Source organism: Geotrypetes seraphini, chromosome 1 (assembly GCF_902459505.1).
Source record: "Geotrypetes seraphini chromosome 1, aGeoSer1.1, whole genome shotgun sequence".
Classification (NCBI taxonomy): domain Eukaryota; kingdom Metazoa; phylum Chordata; class Amphibia; order Gymnophiona; family Dermophiidae; genus Geotrypetes; species Geotrypetes seraphini.
In genome coordinates, this window is record NC_047084.1 from 404,193,834 (window position 1) to 404,220,658 (window position 26,825).

A 26,825-nucleotide genomic window follows, 5' to 3' on the forward strand; every position below is an offset into this window, starting at 1 on the left:
CCAACACGGTCCGCATTTTGACAAAAAGTCTTCTTCAGGGATCCCTGGGGGTGCTATAAAGGTGTCTCACTTCCGACTCACTACACAATTGTTTCCCACGTACTCACCTTTATAGGTCCTCACCTTTATAGTCCCTAGCGGACTAGATCCTCTAAGGCTCTTATGTGGATGATTTACTTTTGGGTTTTCTTAGAGAAGTTACAAGGCAGGAAGGAGTCAGAGGAATTTATCAAAGAGATAGGTTTTAATTGATTTCCTGAAGGATTGGTAGGAGGGTGAATTGGAAATGAGGGTGGTTAGACATTTATTCCATTTGCCTGCTTGAAATGACAGTGATCTATCAAGGAATCTCATGTAGATACAGCCCTTCATGGAGGGGAAGGCGAACAGAGAGGCATTACGTGTGCAAGTGGTGCCTGGAAATTCAAAGATGGTCTAAGCATGTCACTTGAGGTGCGAGCATGTGAAAGGAGGGAACAGTGCCCAAATATAGGCAACTGTAAATATGGTCAGGGGTCTAGAGAATAAGGGGAATGGGAGAAAGTAATTAGGGGTGGAGAGACAGGATGTAGGTGTGAAAGGATTTGAGAAGTTGTGAACTATACTGCTCTATCCAATGAGCAGACAGGCAGGAGGGGGCTAACTAAAGATTGTACTTACTATATATTCAATGAATGTAGTATGCCAATTTTTGTGCAGAGGGCACCCTTTTTGGGCCAAAAAGTAAATAATTTTAAAAAAGTTTTTATTAAATTTTTCAAAATACTATACACAGAATGAAGCACAATGCACAGAAGTAAACACAGATTCCCCCCCACCCCTTCCCCAAAACAAAACTCAATACTCTGCAAATTACTCTTAAACAAAATCAGGACAAATCACATTCCCAAAACTTCAAGAGAAAACAGGCAATCCTCTCAACAGGTAATCTAAATAAGCAACCCCCAAAAGGTCCCATCATGGCTCAAAAAGAAATATAACCTCTCATTAGGATATGTCCTCACAATGGAGATGACCTGCTAATTCCACAGGCATCCACCAAATATCCCATTATACCCATTATCCCATATAAATTTTAATTGCATTACTTTACTCAAAGTTTCTCAGTCTTATTCATCTTGTGGGAAGCGCTTTTCTCACAGGTGCATTCTTGCATGGCCATGTAAATACTTCTAGCTTACAGTTCTGAAGCCTTTCTCTTGTTCATTCAAGTTTTAATTTTATTGTAAGCCACTTAGATATTTTTTGATATGCAGGATAGCAAATATTAATAAAACTTGGAAACTTAGGGCTCCTTTTACGAAGCCGCATTAGCGGCTTTGTCGTTTGCGACTTTTAATCACACGCTAACCCCTGCGCTAGCTGGAAAACTACCACCTGCTCAAGAGGAGGCGGTAGCGGCTAGCAGGGCCGGCAGTTTAGCGCACGCTATTACACGCGTTAAACCGCTAACACACCTTCGTAAAAGGAGCCCTTAGTGCTAAGTATGCTAAACAGCAGCTTTCTAGCTATTTTATAGCACTTTCTTCCTTCAACTCACCTGATCCCAGAGAGCAATTTGCCGATTATTCCATCTGGAAGTCCCTGTGGATAACAACTTTTTGAGATTTCCTAGAAATAAAACTTTGCTTGCTTTGTGAGTCTTGCTGTTAGTTTCCTGTAAGACAAAAAAGGCACAACCCAATGATTTAAAATATTTTACAAGTTAATCTCCTTTTTTAAATTTAAGAGCTGGTCTATCTAACTGCTATTCCTAACAGGAACGGCAACCATCTTGGGCATCAAGGGGAAGAGCACCATTAGCTCTTTTTTGAGTCAACCAAAGGGAGGAAGAACAGAAAAGCAAATCATTCCATAGTTTTGCTCAGTGACTACATTGTCCTGCTGGATGTTCATGCTGGGCTTATGGGGTCCAAGGAGCCCAAGGAGCTTGCATATCTAAAGGTATAAGACCTATAAGCTACATTTCTTTTTTTTTTTTATTCTTTATTCATTTTCAAATTTACAATAACAATATATCCAAACAAATTACCAATAAATATAACACTTAATAATCATCAATGGTACAAATAATATGCAATTATCTCCCACCCTTTCTTATCATATAATCAATACCTTATACAATATGTAACAATAAATTTAGCCTCCCCTCTCACCTCACAATCAAATTTGTAAATAAACTACATTTCATAAGGAAACTTCCTGGTTAGCTTCTGTTCAAAAAGATCACTGCTTGCTGCCTTTGAACGAGTGTATACTTTTGGTTGCAACAAAATAGGCAGTTTTCAAATTTATGTCAATCCTCCCCAAAACTTGATGTGATAGACAAAGAACATAAAAAATAACAAACAAAAAATCCCCCCAGAACTTTAATACATCAGACACTATAACAATTAAAATAATGAAAAAAGTATTATCTAAAACTGAGAAACGAAAGTAAATCAGTTTAAAACAGTGGTCTCAAACTCAAACCCTTTGCGGGGCCACATTTTGGATTTGTAGGTACTTGGAGGGCCGCAGAAAAAATAGTTAATGTCTTATTAAAGAAATGACAATTTTTCATGAGGTAAAACTCTTTATAGTTTATAAAACTTTCCTTTAACAGTTAAAAGGAAAGATATATAAACTATAAAGAGTTTTACCTCATGCAAAATTGTCATTTCTTTAATAAGACATTAACTATTTTTTCTGCGGCCCTCCAAGTACTCTATTTTTTCTGCAGCCCTCACATTTAAAGTTTAATATCTTTTCTTTCTCAAAACTGGCACATTTCAATCACTATATTGAAAATAAAATCATTTTCCCTACCTTTGTTGTCTGGTGACTTTATTTTTCTGTGCTTTCAACTATGTTTCCAGGGCCTTCTTGTCCTTTGACTGTTTTTCTCTCCGTCTTCACTTTCTGCCTTGCATCCATCTTTGGCATTAACTTAATGTTCAATTTTTCTGCTTTCTTTTCAAAATCTACGTTTCCATGTCTTACCTTCCCTTCCTATCTCTCTCTTCTTCCATCCTATTTCCATGGTCTGGCATCTCTTTCCTTCTTCCTTCCTTCCTTTCCCCTGGTCTGGCATCTGTCTCCTTCCCTTCCCCCATGCCCTGGCTTCTCTCCCTCCCCCTCCATGGTCTGATATCTCCTTTCCTTCCCTCCCTCCCATGAACTTGACTTCTTCTCTTGTTCCTTTCCTCTCCCTTCTCCTTCCTTCCCTCTCTTTCCCCAATTGGGTGCAGCAGCAACAGAAGCAGCATTTTCCTTTCCCCTTTCCTGTGCAGGAGAGGCATTTCTCTTCCCCTTTCCCTCCCTCTCCCTGTACAGCAGCAGCAGCATTTCCCTAGGGTCCCCCTTTCCTATGTAGCAGAAGCATTTTTCTTTCCCCTTCCCTTCCGTTCTCTTCCTTGTGAAGCAGCAGCGTGTCTGGCCGGCTCGTTCCGTTCAAAGCTGCGGGTGGCGGCTACTTGTGAGATCCGCGCCTGCGTCTGAAGCCTCTCTGATGTTGTGATGTCAGAGAGGCTTCCAATGCAGGAGTGGATAGCGCAAGGAGCCGCCAACCCGCAGCTTTGATTGGAACGAGCCGGCCAGACACGCTGCTGCTACTCCAAAAGGAAGGGAAAGGGGAAAAGAAATGCTGTTGATCGCGGGCTGCAAATAAAACCTGGAGAGCCACATGCGGCCCGCGGGCTGCGTGTTTGAGACCGCTGGTTTAAAACAACAAATCTATTGTTGGAGCAATTTATTATTAAGAAGTCTTTTTACTAAGCTGTGCTAAAAAGTGGCTGCTGCTGCTTTTAGTACATGGGTTTCCCATGTGCTAAGTCCTCATTTTGTATGACTCTACGATGGCTGTTTTCTTATTAATGGCCATGTGCAAATTTAGTGGGTGAGCCCTCAACAGCACCTAGGGGTCCTTTATATTCTATGAACGCATTAGCATTTAGCGCGCGCTAAATCAGATAGCATGCCTTAGTAAAAGAGGGGGCTATTTAGGAGACGTTAAGGGCTCCTACATTAATCCAGAGCTAATCAGTCAGCGCACACCAATGCCCACACACTAACTAAAATAGGGCACACCTACTCTCTGCCCCAAACACGCCCCCTTTACTAAATAATAAAATGTATTTTTTAGTGTGTGGGTGGCCACGCTAGTGCATTTTTAGGCAGCAGTAAGAACCCATTAGTGCTTACCACAACTTAGTAAAAGGGCCCCTAAAGCTGCTGGCTGCCTTTAAAAACTGCCACTCCAAAAATGAGCCTAATACCATTAATACTAAAATATTAGGAATGTGTACAGGGAAAATTTTTCATTTGTTTTCAGTTCATTTCAAATATTTCTAACATGCAGTAGAACTTAATGTGTGCGAATTGTCCTATAAGTTACTTTATTGGTTAATGTATATTACATTGATTTAGTGGATTCAAAGGGATTTAACTGGTCTGGAGATGTTCTTGCCAAGCTAAACCCCACTAAGCTGACCAACCATTGAGTACTGCCGCTAACCTGCCATTCCATAACCAGTTAGGTTGTGACCAGTTTGGGGTGGAATTTGGGTGAAGCAGCAACTTAGCCAGTTAGCAGCAATATTCAGTCCACTAATCAGCTCAGAAACTTTATCCACAAAGTTAACTGGGTACCACTATGAATATCAGCTGGTGCCCATTTAAACTTCTGGGTTGCAGCATGTTCCCAGATATTCAATGGTTGAGGTCAGAGAGCATTAACAGATATGAACAAGATTTTACAAATATGTCTGCAATGAAAGCCACTTCTTTCTCCAGGAGGGCCAAATCCAATGATGGAGAAAGTCACATAACCACCACCTGTACCTTCATGTCAAGGAGGTAAAGAGCTGCTTTAGAGCTATTTTATTTTATAGTCATGGGCTTCCTTAAGTGCTGTAACATCCTCCACTGGAATGGTCTTCTTGGTGATTACTGTCACCACAGCATCTACCTTAGGGACTTTGAACAGCCACTCTGGCTCAACATGAGGAAGGAGATACATCTTGTTTATCAATCACAACCTGTTAGAAACCGCATAGAAAAATGATGGCAGATAAAGACCATATGGCCTATCCAGTCTGACCATCTGCAAAATCTATATCTTCCTCTTCTTTAAGAACCACTCCACCAGCACAAACTTCAACAGAGTCTTGTGGAAAGGAAAAACTTTTAAGGGCCCACAAGGACCGGTAATGCCTGATCTTAACTGTATCCATGATATCCTGTTTGTCTGTCTTGGCTGTTTAGATTGTAAGCTCTTTCGAGCAGGGACTGTTTTCTTCTTCTTTGTGACTCTATGCAGTGTTGCGTGTGTCTGGTAACACTATTGTAGTAGAAGACAACTCCTCTCAATCAAACAAATGCACTACTATGGATGCAAAACCTCAAATGGAGAGCCTACTCCAGACTCTGGAGAGGACAACCCATCTTGGGAAAGCTCATCTGCCCCTCAAGCTTCCTCCACCAAGAAGGATCAAAAGATTAGGTTACTTACCTCTGCTAATCATCTTTCTTGTAAACATCCTCTGGAATCTATACCATAGGGTCATTTACCTTTTCCAGCCTGGAAACTGTAGGGAACTTGAAACCAATTTCTAGCTCTACCCTCTGTGGTAATCTCCTGTTACTTACCCCTGGATATTCAGTCAGTACATAAGCCAGAGATCTACAGCACATAACAGGAAACAAAAGAAGAGAGGTGGTGCTGGGAACTCCCCACTACATATATCAAATCTGCTCATGAACAATGTTAACAAATAGAGCTCTAAGGCCAAACTTTGCATAACAACAATTTTGAACATTAAACAAATTGAAAACAGCATAAATTAGAATAAAGGAAATACAGCCTGAGGGTTCAAAAGAGGCAACCTCCCAGGAACCCCCAAAACTTTACACATAGGAACAAGAATGGAATTCTTAGAGAGGTTGGTCAAAGACAGATATCCAGCTTATCAGTTACAGGACAGGCGACTTGCAAATCGGACGGGTGTGTAGATTCCAGAGGTTATTTACACCCCCACCCACCCCCTCTGATCGGAAATGGAGAAATGCCTATGCATCCCCCCAGGAAGGTCCCTCCTGTCAGAAACTGCCCGCAAACATTCCTACAGCCACTTCATCCCCCAACTCTGGAACCAACTCTCCCCGCAAATCAGATTACAGAACTCATTGATGACCGGAAAGCGGTAAAGACCATCCTCTTCAACTAAAATTCATCCACAGTCTACGCCTCACCCCCCTTAAACCCCTCCCACCCTCTCTTCTCCTTTCTAAACTTCTACTTAAATTGCTGTACAGTCTATTCTTAACCTATACTAAAATTGCCATATAGTCCTTGTATTTAAACTACTGTATAGTCTTTGTATTGTCCAAATGTACTCCACTGTGAATGTTTGCTGTAAGCTGTTCTGAGCTACTGGGAGGACGGGATAAAAATCTAAATAAATAAATAAGATTAGCAGGGGTAAGTAACCTAATCTTTCGTTCTTGTATAATAACCTGTGGAATCTACACCATAGGGATGTATCAAAGCAGTCCCAGCACATCAGGGGGGGGGGGGGTCCGATGAGCTCGTCACCAGGACTGAAGCCCCAAATGCTGCATCTTGCTTAGCTGCCAAATCCAGCTGATAGAACTTAGTGAAAGTATGCAGAGAGGCCCAAGTGATCGCCTTACAAATCTCCTCAGTAGAAACAGCTTTTGACTCAGCTCAAGAGGAAGCCATTCCTCTGGCTGAATGAGCCTTTACCCCAAGGGGAGACTTCTTCCCTGCTGACACATAGGCAGCTGAAATGGCCGCACGGATCCATCGAGAGATTGTAGTCTTAGAAGCAGGCCTACCCCGCCAGGAAGGACCCACCAGCACACAAAGATGGTCCGAGAGTCGAAAGTCATTCCTGGCCTCCAGTTATCTCAAAAGGAGATGCCTCACGTCCAGAGACCATAAAACGTGGTCCTTGGACTTGGAGCCCGATGGAACATAGGTGGGCAGACGAACATTCTGATTGACATGGAATACTGAGACCACTTTCAGCAGAAAGGAAGGAACCATCCTCAAGAGGACTGCAGAATCAGTGATACGAAAAAAGGGATATCTGCACGAAAGTGCTTGTAGCTCCGAAACTCTATGGGCCGAAGTGATCGCCACAAGGAAAACAGTCAGAGAGATCTGATCCAGGGGCTCATGGGGGGGGGGGGGGGCGAGCCAGTCAGTGGAGAACCAAATTCAAATTCCAAGTTGGACAAGGCAGGCGCAAAGGCGGCCACAGCCTCCCTTCTCCCCGCAACAAGCAGGTCACATTTGGGTGAGACGCAAGTGAACCCCAGAGAGAACCTGGACCCAAGCAAATGAACACAGAGCGACGAGACCACAAGGCCCATACGAAGGCCTGCTTGTAAGAAATCCAGGACCTGTGCCACAGAAGGAGCCGAGGGATCAACCTGAGGCCTCTCATACCAAGCCTGAAAACACCTCCAGGCTTTTGCATAGGCTGACACAGTGGATTGCCGCTTATTCTACAGGAGCATAGCAATGACCGCAGAAGAATAGCTCCTAGCTGTCAAGGCCGCACGCTGAAGCACCAAGAAATACGAACAAAGCGGTCCGGATCTTGTAGCGCTATGGGGCCCTGCGTGAGCAGCTGTGGATGATATGGAAGGCGCAGACCCCTCTCCATGCTCAACCACACCTGGCCTGCATACCACGGTCTCCTGGGCCAGTCCAGTGCCACCAGGATCACCTGGCCCATGTGCAACGACACTCGGTACAGAACGCACCCTATCTTGGCCACAGAGGAAAGACATAGAGGAGCTCTCCCTGTGGCCAAGGTTGCACCAGTGCATCCAACCTTTCACTGCCGACCTCTCGGCAGCAGCTGTTGATAGGCGGTATATAAATACCTAATAAACTTGAGGAGTAATCCATTCATATACAGTATAGTCTACCAACTATTAAAATGTAATGCCACCTGGTTTTTGAATACTATAACATGTATAGTTTGCTTTTAAAGCTGTTTGGAATAGATGTGTGTAAGATGTAACATGCCTATTTTGCTGATATGAAACAATGAATTCTCACACTGTCTGTGCCAGAATATTTAATCAATAAAGGAGAGATTTTGTTATAAAATTATTCTAACAAAAGACTCCTGAAAACCCTCTCAGCACATCACTTCTACTGACACTCTTCTTTCTAATTAGTGCATCATGTTTAAATTATCAGACACTGAAGGGGCACTGGCAAAAGAGCACGGACATTAGATAAATTATGAACCCATTGGGACAGCTTGGAAAAATGCTTGAGTACCTGAATAAATTAATATAATCTGTTCTGAGCCCCCTTGGGAGAATGGTATAGAAATATATATTATGGGATAGCTTAGATTAGTAAAGCTTTAAACATTATTTTGTTTTCTTTAGTTCAAGTGTCACAGTTGCTAAAACATGCTTATTATGTTTTACAATGAATTCTTCAGACAATGTATTAGACATAGCATACAAGATTAACTTTTATGATTCTAGGATAAGACTTTAGAATAAGCATATTTTCTTTCTTTGCATTTATTTTAAATGCTGAACATACTCTGTTAATGAGATTCTCTGAGATTCTCGGAGAGAACGAGAGCCAGAAGGCCCTGAGCATTTGCAGATGCTCAAGGCCCAGTCCGGCAAGAGGCAGGATCTTCAGGCACTGACACCTCCTGTGGGTTGGAGCTACGTGCCGGTGCTAGATTGGAGGTAAGCCTTCAGTTTGGGTGGGCGAGGGATGCCGGTTCACAAGGGGGGGAGCGGGCATTCGCAAGGAGGGGGGCGATGCCAGTTCGCGAAAGGGGGCGGCGTTTGCGGTCGGATGATGCCAGTTCACGGGGGGGGGGGGGGGATGTAGAAGCACATCAGTGGCCTCAGGGGTAGGGGTGGGGTCTTTTGGGGATGTGGTGGGGTGTGGTAGAGCAGTGCCGGTGGCCGGTGGGGGAGGTGGAACTAATCAAGCGAGTTTCCCTTGCTTCTTATGGGGAAACTTGCTTTGATATACGAGTAATTTGATTTATGAGCGTGTTTCTGGAACGAATTATGCTCATAAACCAAGGTTCTACTATATTTACTACTGAAACAAACTGAATGACTAGTTACAGAGATCATTTTCTTATTAACATTTAAGGACAGTATCATCTGTAAAGTTAAACAGAGCTATTGTTTGTTATATGCAATTCTAATTTTAAATCTGCTTGAAGAGGTTGTATTGAATAACTTTGGAATAGGTGATTATAACTATGATAGAATGTTGAAGAATTTAATATGGTATAACCTTCCCTTGCATTCTTTTCCCCTGACTGCAGCAGCGGGAAAGGAAGTGCAGATTTTATCCTTAGTCTTAAAGAATCTTAATGTATGGTAAAATTGCACAAAAGTTATATTTTTCAATATTACAGTTCTACAAATGCCATAGTATAACATCAGTTTACTGTTTCTTTTGTTTATTTTGCTATTACAATTTGGAATAATTTACCTGCTCAATTAAGGACTGAAGCTAATTATTAGATATCCTGTTAAAGGGTAAGAACCCTTTTGTATATGAATTGTATTATAAGACTTTTGTATCTTCCCACAGACTGTATTATAAAAGTGGAAGTAGATTTCTGAAATAGCATAATATTTAAATTTTTGAATCATTTACCGGATGCATTCTCCTTTTCTTTTCCAAATAGTGAAATTCATATTTCATATGGTGAGATCCATAACTTAATTTAGAAAGCTACAATATCAAAGATTATATGTGTCTTAATCAAGGCTATTGGTATGCTCCATATTTTATATAATTTGCTACTTGAACTTTATAACTAGGAATGCAGCCATTGTTAAGTTTGCTTTTGTAATAGCTATTGAAAATTCAATAATATATAGGGCTCCTTTTACTAAGCCACGTTAGGGCTTTAACGCACGGAATAGTGCGCGCTGAATTGCTGAGCGTGCTAGATCTTAATGCCAGCATTGAGCTAGCGTTAGTTCTAGCCGCGTAGCGCAAGTTTAGCGTGTGCTAAAATCCTCCCCCCAAACTGGTAATCGCTGACAGGAGGATGCCCAACTCCTCCTGTCGGAACCCCGAACCCTGAACCCCCCTCCCCCCAAACTCGTAATCGCCAACAGGAGGATGCCCAACTCCTCCTGTCGGAACCCCGAACCCCCCCCAAACTCGTAATGGCCGACAGGAGGATGCCCAACTCCTCTTGCCGGAAAGCCCGATGACCCCCGGACCCAACTAATCTCCCTCCCCCAAATAACCTTTAAATGTTGGTCGGCTGGACGGGTCTTGCTGCCGTCCAGCCGACAGGCCCGCCTCTTGGAAATGAGATGGACCCGCCCCTTCCAGGCCCTTCCCCGCTAAATCTAAGGCCTGATTGGCCCAGGCTCTAGAAGCCTGGACCAATCAGGCCTTAGGCATAGCGGGTCCGCCCATCCCCACTAATCCTAAGGCCTGTTTGGCCCAGGTGCCTAGCCAGTGCTGGATTGACTCCCTAGTAATGTGGCCACACCTCCAGGAAGTGAGAAGTAGTGGCTCGTGGCCAGTAGGGGGTGATGTTTATGGGACGGTAATGGAATGGATATCAGAACATGATAGTGCAGTATTTTTGTGGAGTTTTTCTACAAAAGGGCCTGTTTTTTGTATGATTCTGGGTAATTCTAGTTAGATACAAGCATATATGTCAGTTAAGGCCACACCCAATAGAAGCGTACGACAAACTGGTGAATAAAAATCTGAATATAAATGAAGCTAAAGCCAGAAAAACACACTACAGATTAATATAAGGGAAAGTATAATAATATTTTTTATGTACTTTGCTGTTGGGCCAGATCATGAAGGAAACCAAAGGATACATGGAATCCATTTTGGTTCTCTGTCTTTTCTATATCTTCTCAGTCTTTGGAATCCATTTTGTTTTCCAAGTCTTTGTTCTCAGTATCGTGGTGTTAATTGATACCACATGTGCCTAAGGCTGGCTAGAAGAAGTATCCTAAACTGAGATATAACATTTATGAAATAGGAGTTATGAATGAATCAAGTTATGAATGTATGGAATGCTTGGTCAAGCAAATATGACTGAAGTATGTGATTGTGTGACTGTATTGAACAAAATAATGGGTTTTGAAAAAACATATGATATATCTTTACAACCTAAAGAAATCCTAAAATAACATCTGGAAGTAATTAAGTCAGAGACTCCTGCTCTAACATAGGAAGGCTTCTGTGTGAAGCTGTTAGCTCAGGGGGAGACAGCCCCTCCTTTTCTCTGATTTCCTTCTCTTGCACTTTCTCCTTTCCTCTAAGGCTGAGAACTTTTCAGCATCTTTTTAACAAATAATGTTCTTAATATACTTTTGTGAAAATTATGATTTATATTCAGAAATGAATAGAAGTAAACAAATGTACTTTTCTGAAACTTTGTCTAAATTTTAAACACCTCCTTTGTTGATTTTTATTGGTTGAGAAACTGATGATGTCACAATGAGCAGAAATTATATAATAGAGTGACTTAAGATATTGAGCTGAGCTCGTTATCAGAAGGCAGCATTTGGCAACTATAAGAACATAAGAAGTTGCCTCCGCTGAGGCAGACCAGAGGTCCATCCTGCCCAGCGGTCCGCTCCCGCGGCGGCCCATCAGGCCTTATTGCCTGAACAGTGTCCCTGACTAATTTTGTAACTGCCTCTAATCCTCTAACTATTACCTACCTCTACTCCTATCTGTACCCCTCAATCCCTTTGTTCTCCAGGTACCTGTCCAGACCCTGTTTGAAGCTCTGTAGCGTGCTTCTGCTTATCACATCCTCCGGTAGTGTGTTCCATATATCCACCACCCTCTGAGTGAAAAAGAACTTCCTGGCGTTTGTTCTAAACCTTTCCCCTTTCAATTTCTCTGAGTTCCCCCTTGTACTTGTGGTTCCCCGTAATTTGAAAAATCTGTCCCTGTCTACTCCTTCTATGCCCTTCATGATCTTGAAGGTTTCTATCATGTCTCCTCTAAGTTTCCGCTTTTCCAGGGAGAAAAGCCCCAGCTTCTTCAGTCTGTCAGTATATGAGAGGTCTTCCATACCCTTATGTTCTTTATTAGCTTAGTTGCTCTTCTCTGGACTCTCTCAAGTACCGCCATGTCCTTCTTGAGGTACGGCGACCAAAACTGGACACAGTACTCCAGGTGCGGGCGCACCAGTGCACAATACAGTGGCAGGATGACTTCCTTCGTCCTGGTCGTGATACCCTTCTTAATGATGCCCAACATTCTGTTTACCTTCCTTGAGGCTGTGGCGCACTGCGCCGACGCCTTCAATGATGTGTCTACCATCACCCCCAGGTCTCTTTCAAGGTTACTCACCCCTAGCGGTGATCCCCCCCCCCATTTTGTAAGTTGTGGCCGTCCGAGCAATCCAGGATAGGATTCTAAGGCTCTGAGGACGGCTACACCACAATGTACATTTGCGTGTGACCCGACATGGAGTCACCCTGTAGGACTGGATTTCTTTACAAAAAAAAAAAACTCCAAAATAAAGTTCCAACACTCAGTCAAGTTAAATAAACAGTTCACTTTACTCAATGTCATTGGAACAGGTAAGTAATGTCTTTCAGCATTCTGATATCTTTCTCCAGATTATATACAGCATTTATCAGAGAAAACGAAAACCAAACGATTGCCAAAAGGGGCAAAGAAACAAAAGTAAACTTGATTAAATACCAGCTTTACTTTGCCACTGTTTTCCAAGTCTGGCCTCATACAGAGACCTTGGCTCCCTAGAGCTTCCTTAGACTGCTGTAAAGCAGTTACTTTATTCAGTCCAAACAAAAATTATAGTCCAACATTCAGGTATCCTTCATTCTTAGTCCATAGCAAAAACAAATAAAGGAAAAACAGCCTCTGGCAATCACTAATTATGGCTGCCAGGTAAAAGAGAGAGTCACAGGATTTGCACAATTACTGACCTGAAAAACCAGGCTTCAAATTCCCTCCCAGGTGGAAGCAAATCTTCTCCCACACTCTCTCTAAGCTTTCAAAACAAAATCCTCATTCAAACAGCAAAACACAGCACACAAACAGTTTGCAAACACCTTCACTGTTTGTGGCTCAGCATTAAGTTCACCTGCATTGGTTCAGGTGCATTCTCTTCACGAGTCCAAGCCTCTTGGATGTCCATGAACTCTTCAGCTTGAGACAGATCTCCAGGCTGTTCAAATTGCTCCACTTCCATAGGTTGGCACTCGTTGTCCCTGTCTGGCTGGACAGGATCCTTAGGAAGGCAAGGACCTAGCTTCCTTCCTAGCCGGCTTGCTTTTCTACTGGGAGAGACAGGGTTATATAGTTTGGGGAAACGCCCTGCTGTGTCAGCCCTGGCAGTGTTCCAAGGGCCTCTTGGGCTCCCCCGGTGGTCAGTGCTATAATTTAGCTCATCCATAACCTGATCCTTCCCAATTCCTCCCCGGGATTTCTTTCTCACTTCTTTCTTTTCTGAGCAGACTGGGACCTGTGCTTGGTGTATACCTGACTGGTCACAAAGTGAACATCGGGTTCTTTTTCCCTACATGCATGACCTTGCATTTCCCTATGTTGAAGCTCATTTGCCACTTTTTGGCCCACTCTTCCAGTGCTGTCAAATCCTTTTGGAGATTTTTGCAGTCCTCCTTGCTTTCAACCCTGCTGTATAATTTGGTGTCATCCGCAAATTTAATAACCTCACATTTTGTTTCTGCCTCCAGGTCGTTAATAAATATATTGAACAGGAGCACCGACCCCTGCGGAACTCCGCTCGTGACCCATTGCCAGTCTGAGTAATGGCACTGTATTCCAACCCTCTGATTCCTGTCCGCCAGCCAATTTTTGATCCATCGGTGGACCTCCCCTTGCACCCCATGGTTCCATAGCTTCCTTAGCAGTCTTTCATGTGGTACCTTGTCGAAGGCTTTTTGGAAGTCAAGGTAAATGATGTCTACGGATTCCCCTTTATCCACCTGGCTGTTAACCCCCTCAAAGAAATATAATAAGTTAGTGAGGCATGACCTGCCCTTTCAGAAGCCATGCTGGCTCGGCTTTAGCTGCCCAGTGCTTTCAATGTGTTCCCAGATGCAGTCTTTAATCAGCGCTTCCATCATCTTTCCCGGGACCGAGGTCAAGCTCACCGGCCTGTAGTTTCCTGGGTCTCCCCTTGAGCCTTTCTTGAAGATGGGCGTGACATTTGCTATTTTCCAGTCTTCCGGAATCTCTCCAGTTTTTAAGGATAGGTTGAATATTTATCTAAGTGGCTCTGCTATTTCGTTCCTTAGTTCCTTGAGTACCCTTGAGTGAATGCCGTCCGGACCTGGCGATTTGTCGCTCTTTAGCCTGTCTATCTGCCTGAGGACATCCCCTTTGCTAACCTCTAGATGGACCAGATTTTCATCCCGATCTCCTTTTACGATCTCCTCGGGTTCTGGAATGTTGGTTGTGTCCTCCCTCATGAAGACCGAAGTGAAGAACTCATTTAGCCTGTCAGCTATCTCCTTTTCCTCTTTTACCACTCCCTTTCTGTCTCCATCATCCAAGGGTCCCACTTCCTCCCTTGCTGGTTGCTTCCCCTTGACGTACCTGAAGAATGATTTGAAGTAATGTAATGTAATGTAATTTATTTCTTATATACCGCTACATCCGTTAGGTTCTAAGCGGTTTACAGAAAATATACATTAAGATTAGAAATAAGAAAGGTACTTGAAAAATTCCCTTACTGTCCCGAAGGCTCACAATCTAACTAAAGTACCTGGAGGGTAATAGAGAAGTGAAAAGTAGAGTTAGAGGAAAAATAAAAATAAAATAAACATTTTAACAAAACAGTATTGATCTAAATACTTTGGAAGGTAGAAGAGAAGTTGTTGCTTCCCCCGCCAGTCTCTCTTCATATTCTCTTTTTGCTCGGTGACACTCCTTTTGGTGTTTTTTGTGCTCCTTTTGGTTGTCTTCTGATTTGTCCTTTTTCCATTTTTTGAATGATGCCTTCTTGTCACTTATTGCCTTTTTCACTGCATTTGTTATCCACACTGGGTTTTTTGTTCTATTCTTTTTGCACCCTTTCCTGAACTTGGGGACGCACAGGTTTTGTGCTTCGTGCACCGTGCCCTTGAGTAAGGTCCAGGCTTTTTCTACGGACTCCATCTTCCTTGCGGTGCCGTTGAGTTTCTTACCCACCATTTTCCTCATGGCATCATAATTCCCTTTTTTGAAGTTAAGTGCTGTCGTTGTAGTTCTTTTCACCTTTGATGATCCAATTTCTAGCCTGTACTGGATCGTGTTGTGATCGCTGTTTCCTAGTGGGGCTAGTACCACCACCTCTTTAGCAGGTCCCCCATGTCCGGTGAAGATTAGGTCAAGAGTGGCATCTCCCCGTATTGGTTCCGTGACCAGTTGTTCCATGAAACAGTCCCTCGTGACCTCCAGGAATTTGGTCTCTCTCGTGCAGTTTGAGTGCCCTATACTCCAATCTATTCCCGGGTAATTGAAGTCCCCCATCACCACCACACTTCCGCTTTTGCATACCTGCCCCAGTTCAGCCTCCAGATCCTGGTCGATTTCTTCCGTTTGTCCCGGTGGGCGATAGTACAGACCCAATTTTATGTCTGCTCCAGTTCCTCCGGATAGCTTAACCCATAGTGATTCCAAGTCATCCGCCCTTGCTGTTGTTTCCATCCTGGTTGAAAGTATGGAATCCTTTATATATAGCGCTATTCCTCCACCTTTTTTGTGTGGCCTATCTCTCCTGTAGAGTTTGAACCCTGGTAAAGCCACATCCCATTTATTGTCATCAGCCCACCACGTTTCTGTGACTCCGATTATGTCAAGGCCCTTTTTGTTGGCTAAGACTTCTAACTCTCCCATTTTAGCCCTTAGGCTCCTAGCATTTGTGTATAGGCAATGTAAGTCCCGGATGTTTGCCTCTCTTGCCGGTTTTCCTCGTGGTTTGGCGCTCCTGGCAACCCCCTCGTGAGTTGCCAGTCCCCAAGCCTCGTCTCGGTCATCCTCCTCCTGTGGTGTATCTGTTTCATCCTCAGCCTGCTTCCCCATTTTAGGTTGTCTTTTTGGATTCCGCTGTTCTCTCTTAGTCCTGTTTGCCAATTTCATTTGTGCCCTAGACCCCTGCAATTTGTCCTTTGGTCCTTCCTCCAAAAATTCCCACTCAGTTCTGAGTCCTCCTTTACAGTGTCTTTGTTCAATGTCCTTGGCCCTGGGCATCTGCATTGTGTCCTTAGGTCCTTGTCCCAAAATTTCCCACTCAGTCCCGATCCCTTTTTTACAATGTCCTTGCTCAATGTCCTTGGCCCTGTGCCCCTGTATTGCATCCTTAGGTCCTTTTTCCAAAAATTCCCACTCAGTCCCAAGCCCTCTTTTACAACGATCTCCCACTAATGTAAGGCTAATTAATGCAATTATGCTTTATCTTTGGTGTCATGATTGGAGAAAAAAACCAATAAAATTACTGGTAACTTTACATTAGTGAAATTTTGCATTTTTTATTATTTTTTCCACCGTGAGCTTCAAGAAGGCGTCAATGTCCCTTGCTCAGAAGTCAAAACAATATCAGGTTAATAAAAATAAAACCAATCGATGTTTGCTTTAAATCCCGTTGGAGTAACAGGCCTCAATTCATGAATCCACCTCTGTTCTCTTCGCTGTAACACCAATTGTCGATTCCCACCCCGTGCATTAGGCTCTACTTGGTCAATAACATGGCATTTTAATTGAAAGAACTCACGGCTAAAATCTAGACAATGTTGAACTATAGGTGCCTGTATTTGTTGTCTCCTTAATGCACTCCTAAGTTCATTCAATCGGATACGTAACTGCCTGATAGTCTGCCCCACATACATTTTCGGGCAAGGGCACAATAGGCAATACACCACGTGATCCGAAGTGCAAGTTGTCTGATGCCTCAAGGCATTCACTGGATTTGTAAAATTAGATGAGGTAACCATGATCTCACAATTCATGCAATTTCCACAGGCTGTATGTAAAAATGCTTCAACTTCCTTTGCTCCCTCAGATCTCAAAACAGCGGGGCTTAGCATATCCTTTAAATTCGCTCCTCGTCTGTATGCTATGCACAGGTCATATCCTGAAAATGGGGGCAACATTTGCATCAAAGGCCAATGTTTACATAAAATTTTACTAACTTGATAAGATTTCTGATCAAATTTGACAGTGCATGTTACTACTTTCTCTAAAGGTGGTGGAGATCTTGTCTGAAACATTAGCTCTCTATTAACATAGAGATTTTTGTTGTATGCCAACTGTATCACTGTTTCCGGATACCCCCTCTGTTTTAATCTATTCTTCAGAAGCTTTGATTGTATCTTGTATTCAGTGACAGAACTGCACAGTCGCCTTGTACCTAAAAAAACTGCGATACAGGCAAATTTCTCTTTCCTGTGCACTGTCGACTGCATCTCATTGCCTCTCCGTCTCAATGTGATGTCCAAAAAAGTGATCTCATCTGTATCACAATGCATCACAAAATAAATGTTTGAGTGACAATCGTTCAACCAGTCTAGAAACTGATTTAACACTCCTCGATCTTTCTTCCACATGAAGAAGATATCGTCAATAAACCTGGTCCAATGGGAAAAATCTTCCTTGAAAGGGTTGTCCAAAATCCACTTGCTTTCAAAATCCGACATAAATAAATTAGCAATTGAGGGCACCATGGCTGCCCCCATGGCCACCCTCATTCGTTATTTATAGTATTTTCCTTCAAACATAAAAAATTTTCACACATCGCTATTCTGGCTAATTTAAGTTCAAATAATTTTTATTATATTTCAATAAATGACAATAAAAATAGTAACAATAAGATCAGGCTTACATAAGGTAATGCATCTGGACATGAGCTATTGAATATATAAATTCTGAGTTCAGACATTGCATTACAACTGAGAGGAGTAATATGAAAGGAAAATAACATAAATACTAAATCAATATTAAAGAGGGAGAAAAGAGAGAGAGAAGAAAGAGAGAAAGAATGACTGCTTGGTAAGAAAATATAGATTTGAGACAAATGATATATATCCTATGTGGAGCGTCATCATGTTAATCAGAACAATAGTCCAATAGTGGTTGCCATGTATTTTGAGTTTTGTACAGTGATCCTCTGCGTTCAGCAGCAGCCAGTTCAAATTTAGCAGTAAGGCATATCTGGTTCCACCATGCCGAGTATGATAGTGCTGACGAATTTTTCCAATTAGCCAGAATTTGTTTGATGGTAATAGCTAGTAGAGCTTTTAGTAATTTGGCTTGGGGTTCAAATAAGGGAGTCTTAAGTCCATATTGGCCATACATAACAATAGCCAATGTGATAGGCTCCGATATGTGTAGTATAGCACTGATAGTTAGCCAAATTCGAGACCAAAAATGTTGAATAATGGTGCACCGAAAGATCATATGTTCCAGAGTCCCAGGCGAGGCATGACAGGACCAGCATTTGCCATTCATTGAGTCTGTCTGGTGTGCAATCTTGGCTAGTTTTATTGGGGTCCAGAATGCTTTGTGAAGAAGGAAGAAAAGAGATTGAGATATTGCTGAGGAAGCTAGTGCAGAATGAGATGTTTTCCAAACCATGTTCCATTCAGGTATTTCCAGTTCCAGACCTGTGTCCCTACTCCATAAGGAATAGAGTGTATTAAGAGAAAAGGTATCATGCTTTCTCATGGTTTTGTACCATTGTGAGGATTCATGCCTGTTATGGGAAAGTAGATCACATAGGATTTGGAGTTGAGGAGCCTGCTCAATTATTGGTTGTTGTTTGAAGTGTGCTTTAACTACCGACTTCAACTGAATCCATTTAAAGAAATGCGATGTTGGGATCTTATGTGAGTCAGCAATTTGTTGGAAAGGTATCCACTGTGAATTTGAGTAAAGATGACACAGTCGAGTTATTCCTTTGGTTTTCCACAACGGATTATGGATCGGGGCATTTTGAATACAAACTTTTTGATTACCCCATAGCGGAAGATGTGTGGTTTCGTGCCATCTCGGGGTCAGCATGCCATCTATATGTCGCAGAGCAGAACATGTGGAAGCAATGATGGGGTGAATTGACAAAAGATTAACGTGACCAAGAAAAGGCAAGTCTTCCAAAGCTATGGTATTTGCTATTGATCGTTCCAGTTGCAGCCAAAGAGGTTCAAGAGTGTCAGAATTAGTGCAAATCCAACGGGAGCCTTGCCGAAGCAAGAAAGCAAGATGATAGTTTTTGAAATTGGGAAAGTTGACTCCTCCTTCCTCCTTAGCGTTCCTGAGTTTGTTTAGACTTATTCGCGGTGGTTTATTATTCCATAGGAAAGCTGTAAGTATTTTGTCAATCTTTTGGTAGAAAGCCGTTTTCATCAGAACAGGCATCATACTTAAGGTGTAGTTTATAACAGGGGAAATCATCATTTTGATTGTGTCCAATCTACCCCACCACGACATATTGAGCGGTGACCATTTAGAGGTTAGGAGACGGACTGAGTCAAGAATATGAGTTGCATTGAGGTCTAGTGTTGTTTCTAAATCACACGTGAAATATAGTCCAAGGTATTTCAATTTGTTAGGCGCCCAAAGTAATCCAAGGTCAGTAATGGAGCGGCCAACCTCAGGGCAGTTCAATGGTAGTACTTCCGATTTGGATAAATTCAGCTTGTATCCTGAGTGGGTGGAGTAGGAAGACAGCACTTGAAGCAAAGGAGATATAGACTCTGGTGTGATGTATAGTAAGATGTCGTCCGCATATGCTGAAAGCTTGATGTTAACTCCTCCATAGGTGAAGCCATGTATATGAGGTGAAGTACGAATTGCAATCAATAGAGGTTCTAGAGCTATGTTAAAGAGCAGTGGGGATAACGGGCAACCTTGTCTTGTTCCCCTGCTAGGTTTGAAGGGTGAAGAGAAATATTGATTAGCATATATCCTATTGGTTGGTGCTGTATACAATATCTTTACCATATCAATAAATTTAGGAGACATGCCAAACCATAACATAACCTGAAAAAGATATGACCATTCAACACGGTCAAATGCTTTTTCTGCGTCCAGACCTACAGCAACTAAGGGGTATTCTAGAGAATTAGCAAGGGATATCACATGAGTAAAAGTTCTTGTATTGTCACTGGAAAATCTGTTAGTCATAAATCCAGTTTGATCAGAATTTATTAAATTGGGTAAGACATTTTGTAGTCTACTAGCCAATATTTTGGCGTATATCTTGGCATCTGAATTTATTAAAGATAGCGGTCTGTAATTGTGTACTTTAAGTGGGTCTTTATTTGGTTTGGGGAGTACTATAGTTGTCGCTTCTGTGAAAGATCCTCTTATATCTCTAGTGGTAAGTAAATATTGGAAGAATTCCAGTAAGTATGGAGAGAGCCACTTTTTAAATGCCTGAAAAAATTCAGATGGTAGTCCATCGGGGCCAGGTGCTTTTTTAGTAGACATGTGGTTTAGTGCCTCACTAATTTCTTCAATAGTAATGTCAGATTCTAATCCTATATAGTCAGATGAGGACAGTGTATTGTGCTCAAGATCTTTAAGAAAAGGGATAGAAGTGCATTCTTGTTGGAGTTCAGATGTATATAAATCTGAGTAATATTCATGAAAGTGTGTAAGAATTTCAGTCGAATCAGTGATTAGAGAATTATCATTAGTGGATATAGCAGGGATGTTAGTTTTATTGCGCTTACCTTTCAGATAAGAAGCAAGTAATTGGCCACATTTATTTCCGTCTGAATAATATTTGGCTGTGCTCATAAAAACTTGTGAGGCTGCTTTTTTGCTAAGACATGTATTATATTGAAATTTAGTATGTTGTAATTTTTTTAAAGTGTGTATATCACTAGGATTAGTTTGATGAAGCGTTTCTAGATTTTTCAATTCAGATTCATACTTATCAATTTCTTGTTTGGATTTCTTATTCAAGTAAGCAGTGTATGAGATTATAACTCCTCTAATATATGCTTTGAAAGCATCCCAAGTGGAAATCCAATTACAGTCTTGGGATGAGTTCAGTGCAAAATAGTCTTGAATTGCAGTTGAAATATGCTCACAGAAATTCTCATCTTGTAGCAGAGAAGTATTTAATCTCCAAGCTCTATGTGGGGATGGGGGAAGTACGTTGTTTAAAGTAAGAATGACAGCAGCATGGTCTGATACACAAATCGATTTGATGTCAGTGTACAAGATGGATTTAACTACAGATGGGGGTATTAGAAAATAGTCAATCCTCGAGTAAGAGGAATGGGGAGCAGAGAAGAATGTGTAGTCTCTGTCCTCCATATGTGTTAAGCGCCATGGGTCAGTTAAATGAAATTGTGCTAATATATCCTGCAGAAGTAGCCACGATTTTGATTGTTTATGTTTATATATGGATTTTCTATCTTTGGTGGGGTCTACAATCATATTAAAGTCACCGCCTATAATGTATGGGATAGTTTGGTAACTATTAAGTAGCTCTGCTATTGAGGCGAAAAAGGAGCTATCATCTGTGTTCGGACCATATATATTTAAGAAAAAGTATTCTTGATTATTTATATTTAGTTTTGTAGATACCCATCTGCCTTGAATGTCATTAGTCTGTGATATAACCTTTATATAAGCGAGATTTTTAACAAATGTAAGTACCCCATTCTTTTTGTCTATAGCCGGGGAGAATATAGGAGGGTACGCACCAGGGAGAGTCAGTTTAGCAGATGAAGCAGCATCTAAGTGAGTTTCTTGGAGAAATATTACATCAGCAGATAGGGAAGATATATAATTTATAATTTTTTTAGATTTGATAGGATTATTCAGACCTTTAACATTCAAAGTGACACAAGTAAATGGCATTGTACAGTGAGATGTATAATATACATAGGAATATCAGAAGTATATATACCAGCGTCTAGTAATATTTCACATCCTGAAAATAGGAAAGGAAAGAACCAAGCAGTCATTAGAAGAGAGAAACTAAACAGGAAAAAAGCTATGTAACCTTGTGGAGAAAAACAGTAACCTCGGGTCAGTGAGGCTGATGGCAACCTATAGCATTGCCATCCTGCAGAATCATATAAAACAATCAATATAAACCTCTGCTGATGGCAGGCAGAAATAGAACTATTGATTTGAACATAGAGAACAATATGAGATACAGTAGTGTACCCAGGGGGCAAAACAGGAACTATTCAAGTATAGAATCATGCATAAAGGCAGGCAAAAGCATTCAGGTACAATCAATTGTGCTCGGACTCAGAGTTTCAAGATATTCAGCCAGTTCAGTTGGATTGGTAAAATCTTTTGTATTGTTGTTATACGTTACCCGTAGGCGGGCCGGATACATCATGCCAAAGCGTGCTCCCAGTTGCTTTAATTTGGGACGGTATTCCAGTAGTTGTTTTCTGAGTTTAGCTGTTTGTTTTCCCAGATCCGGTACAAAGAGGAGAGTATTGCCCTCAAATTTTACTGGTGCTTTGGCACGTGCTTGTTGCATAATCGCCATTACTTGAGGATATCTTAGAAGACGCACTACAGTAGGCCGTGGGTATTGCCCGGATTGATTGGGCAGCGCATTGGATGGAACTCTGTGCGCTCTATCAATTTCAAGCGGCAATTCAAAGGTCAGATCAAGAATTTTAGGCAGCGTGGCAAGGAGGAATTCTGGCATGTTACGCCCTTCACGGGATTCTGGGATCCCAAGGATTCTGAAGTTGTTCCTCCTCGAGCGGTTACTGAAATCTTCAATCTGCGATTCCAATTGCGCAATGCGCTTTGATTGTCGTAGTAAGTCTTTAATGTTGTTTTCAGCAACAGCCATCCTGTTGTCCGTTGCTTGTGTTTTTACTTTTAGTGCTTCCAGGTCCCTTTTAAAAGCAGCAATTTCTTCTTTGATTTCCTCGTTGTCTGCTTTCACTTCCGCCCGCATGGCTCGTAGTTCTTCGAGGATGGTCTGTGATGAGGCCTCGTCGGACTTAGATGTTGACGCTTTCTGCGGCGAAACCGGGTCGGTGTTTCTTCTCTTCCCTGCTTTAGTGGAAGTCATGCTGGTTTATAGTTCTGCCCGCACAGCGTTTATTTATTTTGGTCCGCGTTTGTTGCAGAGGGGGTCGATTTTTTCGGCGATTCCGCGGGAGCTGCGCCGCTACACGACCACCATGAAACGCGCTCACTAGCGCCCCTCTGGCTAATTTAATTAAAAAGTCATTTGGGACTCTTGGTTCACCCTCCCGTTGGTCTAGGAATATATCTGGAATATATCTATTATCACCCTAATATATCTATTATCTGTAAAGCTTCTTCCTGTGGATAACAGTGTATAGTGACTAGACATCAAGAGTAACTAGCCAGACTTCATCTGTCTCCGACAGCCACAAATCAGAGTCTATAATGGCAGAGTGAAATTTAGGAGACTTGACTTTAAAGCTTTATAGCTTGTTTTGTTCTGGTTTTTTGTGCAACTATGGACTTGTTGCTGATTTAGATTTTTAATCTATTTTTATGAACTTATGAAGTACTGATTTATGTGTATTACTAAGTATGTGCAATGACAAGATAGTGATAGGCCTATTGAAAGCAATATGGGGTTCATAATAAAAAAAAAGTCTAAAAAGTGGCCTAAATGTCTACTTGGACGATCAAAAAGCCTGATCATCCAATTACCCATAATCAAAGCTGGTTTTAGACGTATCTAAAACCAGCTTAGGCCTTTCCCCTGCCACTAAACGCACAGAGAAAAAAGAGGCATGTTTAGAGGAGGGGAAAGGGTGGGCGGTGGGCGGGAGGTGGGCCGACCTACACCTAGGCATGCAGCAAGTATAACCAAAACCAGGTTGCCTAGTCGGCACTTATACGTTTTGACTTAGACGAAGTCAAAACAGGTCTAAGTGCCGAAAAAGGTGCCGCTGAGCTGATCAGCTCAGCGGCCCCAGCAACCTGCCTACCCCCTACAGCAATGATCATCTCCCCTACCGCGATCATCTCCCCTACCACGATGCCATCACTCCTCTACCCGAACTGCTGTGACTCGCGGCAGGAGAGATGCCCTATCTCTCCTGCCGCAGGTCGCGGCAGTTTGGGTAGAGGAGTGATAGCATCGCGGTAGGGGAGATGAGGCATCTCTCTTGCCACGATACATCACCCCCCCCCACACACAACGTCGGGGCAAGAGGGAGCCCAAGCCCTCTTGCCCTTTGGCACCGACCCCCCCCCCAATTAAGTTCGGGGCAAGAGGGAGCCCAAGCCCTCTTGCCTCGGGCACCCGCGGCACCCCCCGATTACGATAAGGCCAGGAGGGAGCCCAAGCCCTCCTGGCTTCTCTCCCCATCCCCCCACACGATCGGGCAGGAGGGAGCCCAACCCCTCCTGCCCAGGCAGACCCCTACTCCCCACCCCCACTATAATACAGGCAAGATGGATCCCAGGCCCTCTTGCCCTCGACACAACCCCCCGAACAACTGCCCCCCCGAATCCCCGATCGCCCCCCCGCTGACCTGTGACCCCCCCGCCGACCCCACGACCCCCCCCACCCCCAATCCCACCCCCCATACCTGTAAAATGTTGGCCGGACAGACGGGTGCCAAACCTGCCCGTCCGGCAGGCCAGCCGGCTACAGAATGGGGCCAGATTGGCCCATGCATCTGAAACCCCACCCACAGGTGGGGCCTAAGGTGCCTGGGCCAACCAGAATAGTCCTGGGAGTCTTAGGCCCCTCCTATGGGTGGGGCCTTAGGCACATGGGAACAACCCGGCTTGGGCTCCCTCCTGGCCTGATCGTAATCGGGGGTTGCCTCGGGTACCCGGGGCAAGAGGGCTTGGATTCCCTCTTGCCCTGATGTCGTCGGGGAACGTCGGGGTGCCATGGGGCAAGAGGGCTTGGGGGTCCCTCTTGCTCCAAATGTAATGGGGGGGGGTGGTGCCGCGGAGCAAGAGGGCTTGGGCTCCCTCTTGCCCCGAACGTAATCGGTGGGGGTTGGTGCCGCAGGGCAAGAGGACTTGGGCTCTCTCCTGTCCCGATGTCGTGGGGGGGGGCGTTGGTGTGGATTCTGTAACCAGTGTTGTTTTTGACAGACACCGGTTACAGAATCCAGCTTTTAGATGAAGGATTGGCTCCTCCTTCGCCTAAAAGCCCTTGTGTTGGACATTTGGGGCTTAGGCATTTTTTTGGTTCATTATGGGGTATAAGTGTAGACTGTGACCAGTCAGGCATCGGGCCTGCCAAGGTCCAGTAAAGGCAGTCACGTAAGTGAATAGGAAATCCAGGAAGGGAGTTTGCAAGGTCTGCCCTAGCTCTGATCATGTTGATTTCCCGGCTAACCACCAGGGGGAGCCTGAAATTCCTAAGAAACAGACAGGCAGTCAGTATTTAGGTCACCACCAGAGGAGCCCAAGAGCTACCCAGTTCCCTGCTGACTCAGCTAGATTAGGGTGTGGCCCTAGAATAGAAAAACCAGCAGTTGAGAACAGACAGGCAGACAGGATAGGGAGAAGGTTAAGGCCTTTCTTCCCTGTTGACCTCCCTGGGCCAAGCAGAGGTGGAAGAAGCTGGTGAAGCTCTGGATGTGTGAAGGAGACGCCGATGGAAGTACAGGAACCTTTGCCAGAGGAGGTGTGGAGCTTACCTGAAGCCATGGAAGTAGGCTTAACCACCAGCTGCAAGATTTAAGCTAAGAACAGTCAATTTTGGTTTTGAACTGTTTTTCTTTTTGAACCCTGTATTTTTGTTTTGTTGTGCTTTATAAGGCTGAGAGAGTCTGTTGGAGGGAGAGGTTTGCAGTCACCCAGGGAGGGAATTTTGAAGGCCATTTGAAAGGCTATTGCAAGGCAAACCTTAAGCTCTCTCCTTTTCCCAGCAGTGCCTTAAATGCTGTTGGAGGCTTGGCTTTGATAATCTGTGAATTGGAGAAACAGTGCAGAGAACTATATTGAGTTTTTCATAACAACCTGCTTTGAGTGCAGGCTCGGCAAGCTCTGAGGAGAGCCATGCCTCAGGCACAGTTTTGACTGAGTATAAGAGAAAGAGAAAGTTTGAACTTTGACTGAATTGTTTATTTTTCTTTCTTTTGAATTTTACTTTGTCTGAATTTTTGCATTGAACATTATTGAATTGATTCTGATCATCCTGACCTATATGTTTTGAGAAAGTAAAATTGGATTACCCTTTACTTGAGCCACATTTGTGTAATTTTGTTTTTTTAGTTCCCATTTTCTGTGTCAGTCAAATCCTGCAGGGTGACTCCAGGCCGGGTCACACGCTGGTGTTATTTCTATGTCCAGCCACAGGGAGTGCTGTAGAGTCCCGGTCTGGGACTGCAGTGTGGCACAAGACGTTGTGGGGGTATAAGTGTAGATGTAGTGGTGGTCTGGGCGTTTAAACAGCTGAATGTAGAGGCAGGCCATTATAAAAAAAAACCTCCATTTGGATGTTTTTTTTGATTATGGACATTTTCCCTGCTTATACTTTCAACGTTCAAGGCCTTAGGCCAAAAGGGGACTTAGATGTTTTTTTTATTATGCCCCTCCACGTGTTTTACTGGATACAACATTTAGAAAGCTTGTATGTATTTCCATCTGTTTTGAATCTGTAACTGTACCCTATCTTTTCCCTACTTCATGAGATTCTTCCCATGCCCTTCTTGCTGCCCAGCTGGAGTGAAGTGCATTGAAAAAAGGATGAAGATACCATCGCCTGATAAGAAAAGGGGGCCATGTCTGCTGCAACAGATACTGCCTCATGACTGAGACCCAACCACTTTTTTGATCCAGAGGTGGAGATTTCTGGATTGGAGTGGAATGCTGAATATGAGAGCATAAGAGATTCTAATGG

General features: G+C 43.1%; 1 protein-coding gene across 1 annotated transcript in view; it reads right to left on the bottom strand.

Moving 5' to 3' along the window:
• CORO2A (coronin 2A) overlaps positions 1 to 26,825 on the bottom strand; it is a 418,409-nt gene that overhangs the window by 163,617 nt on the left and 227,967 nt on the right. The window contains exon 6 of the mRNA XM_033918127.1: positions 1,541 to 1,657. Within this exon, the coding sequence (XP_033774018.1) occupies positions 1,541 to 1,657 (117 nt within the window). The remainder of the gene's footprint in view (positions 1 to 1,540; positions 1,658 to 26,825) is intronic.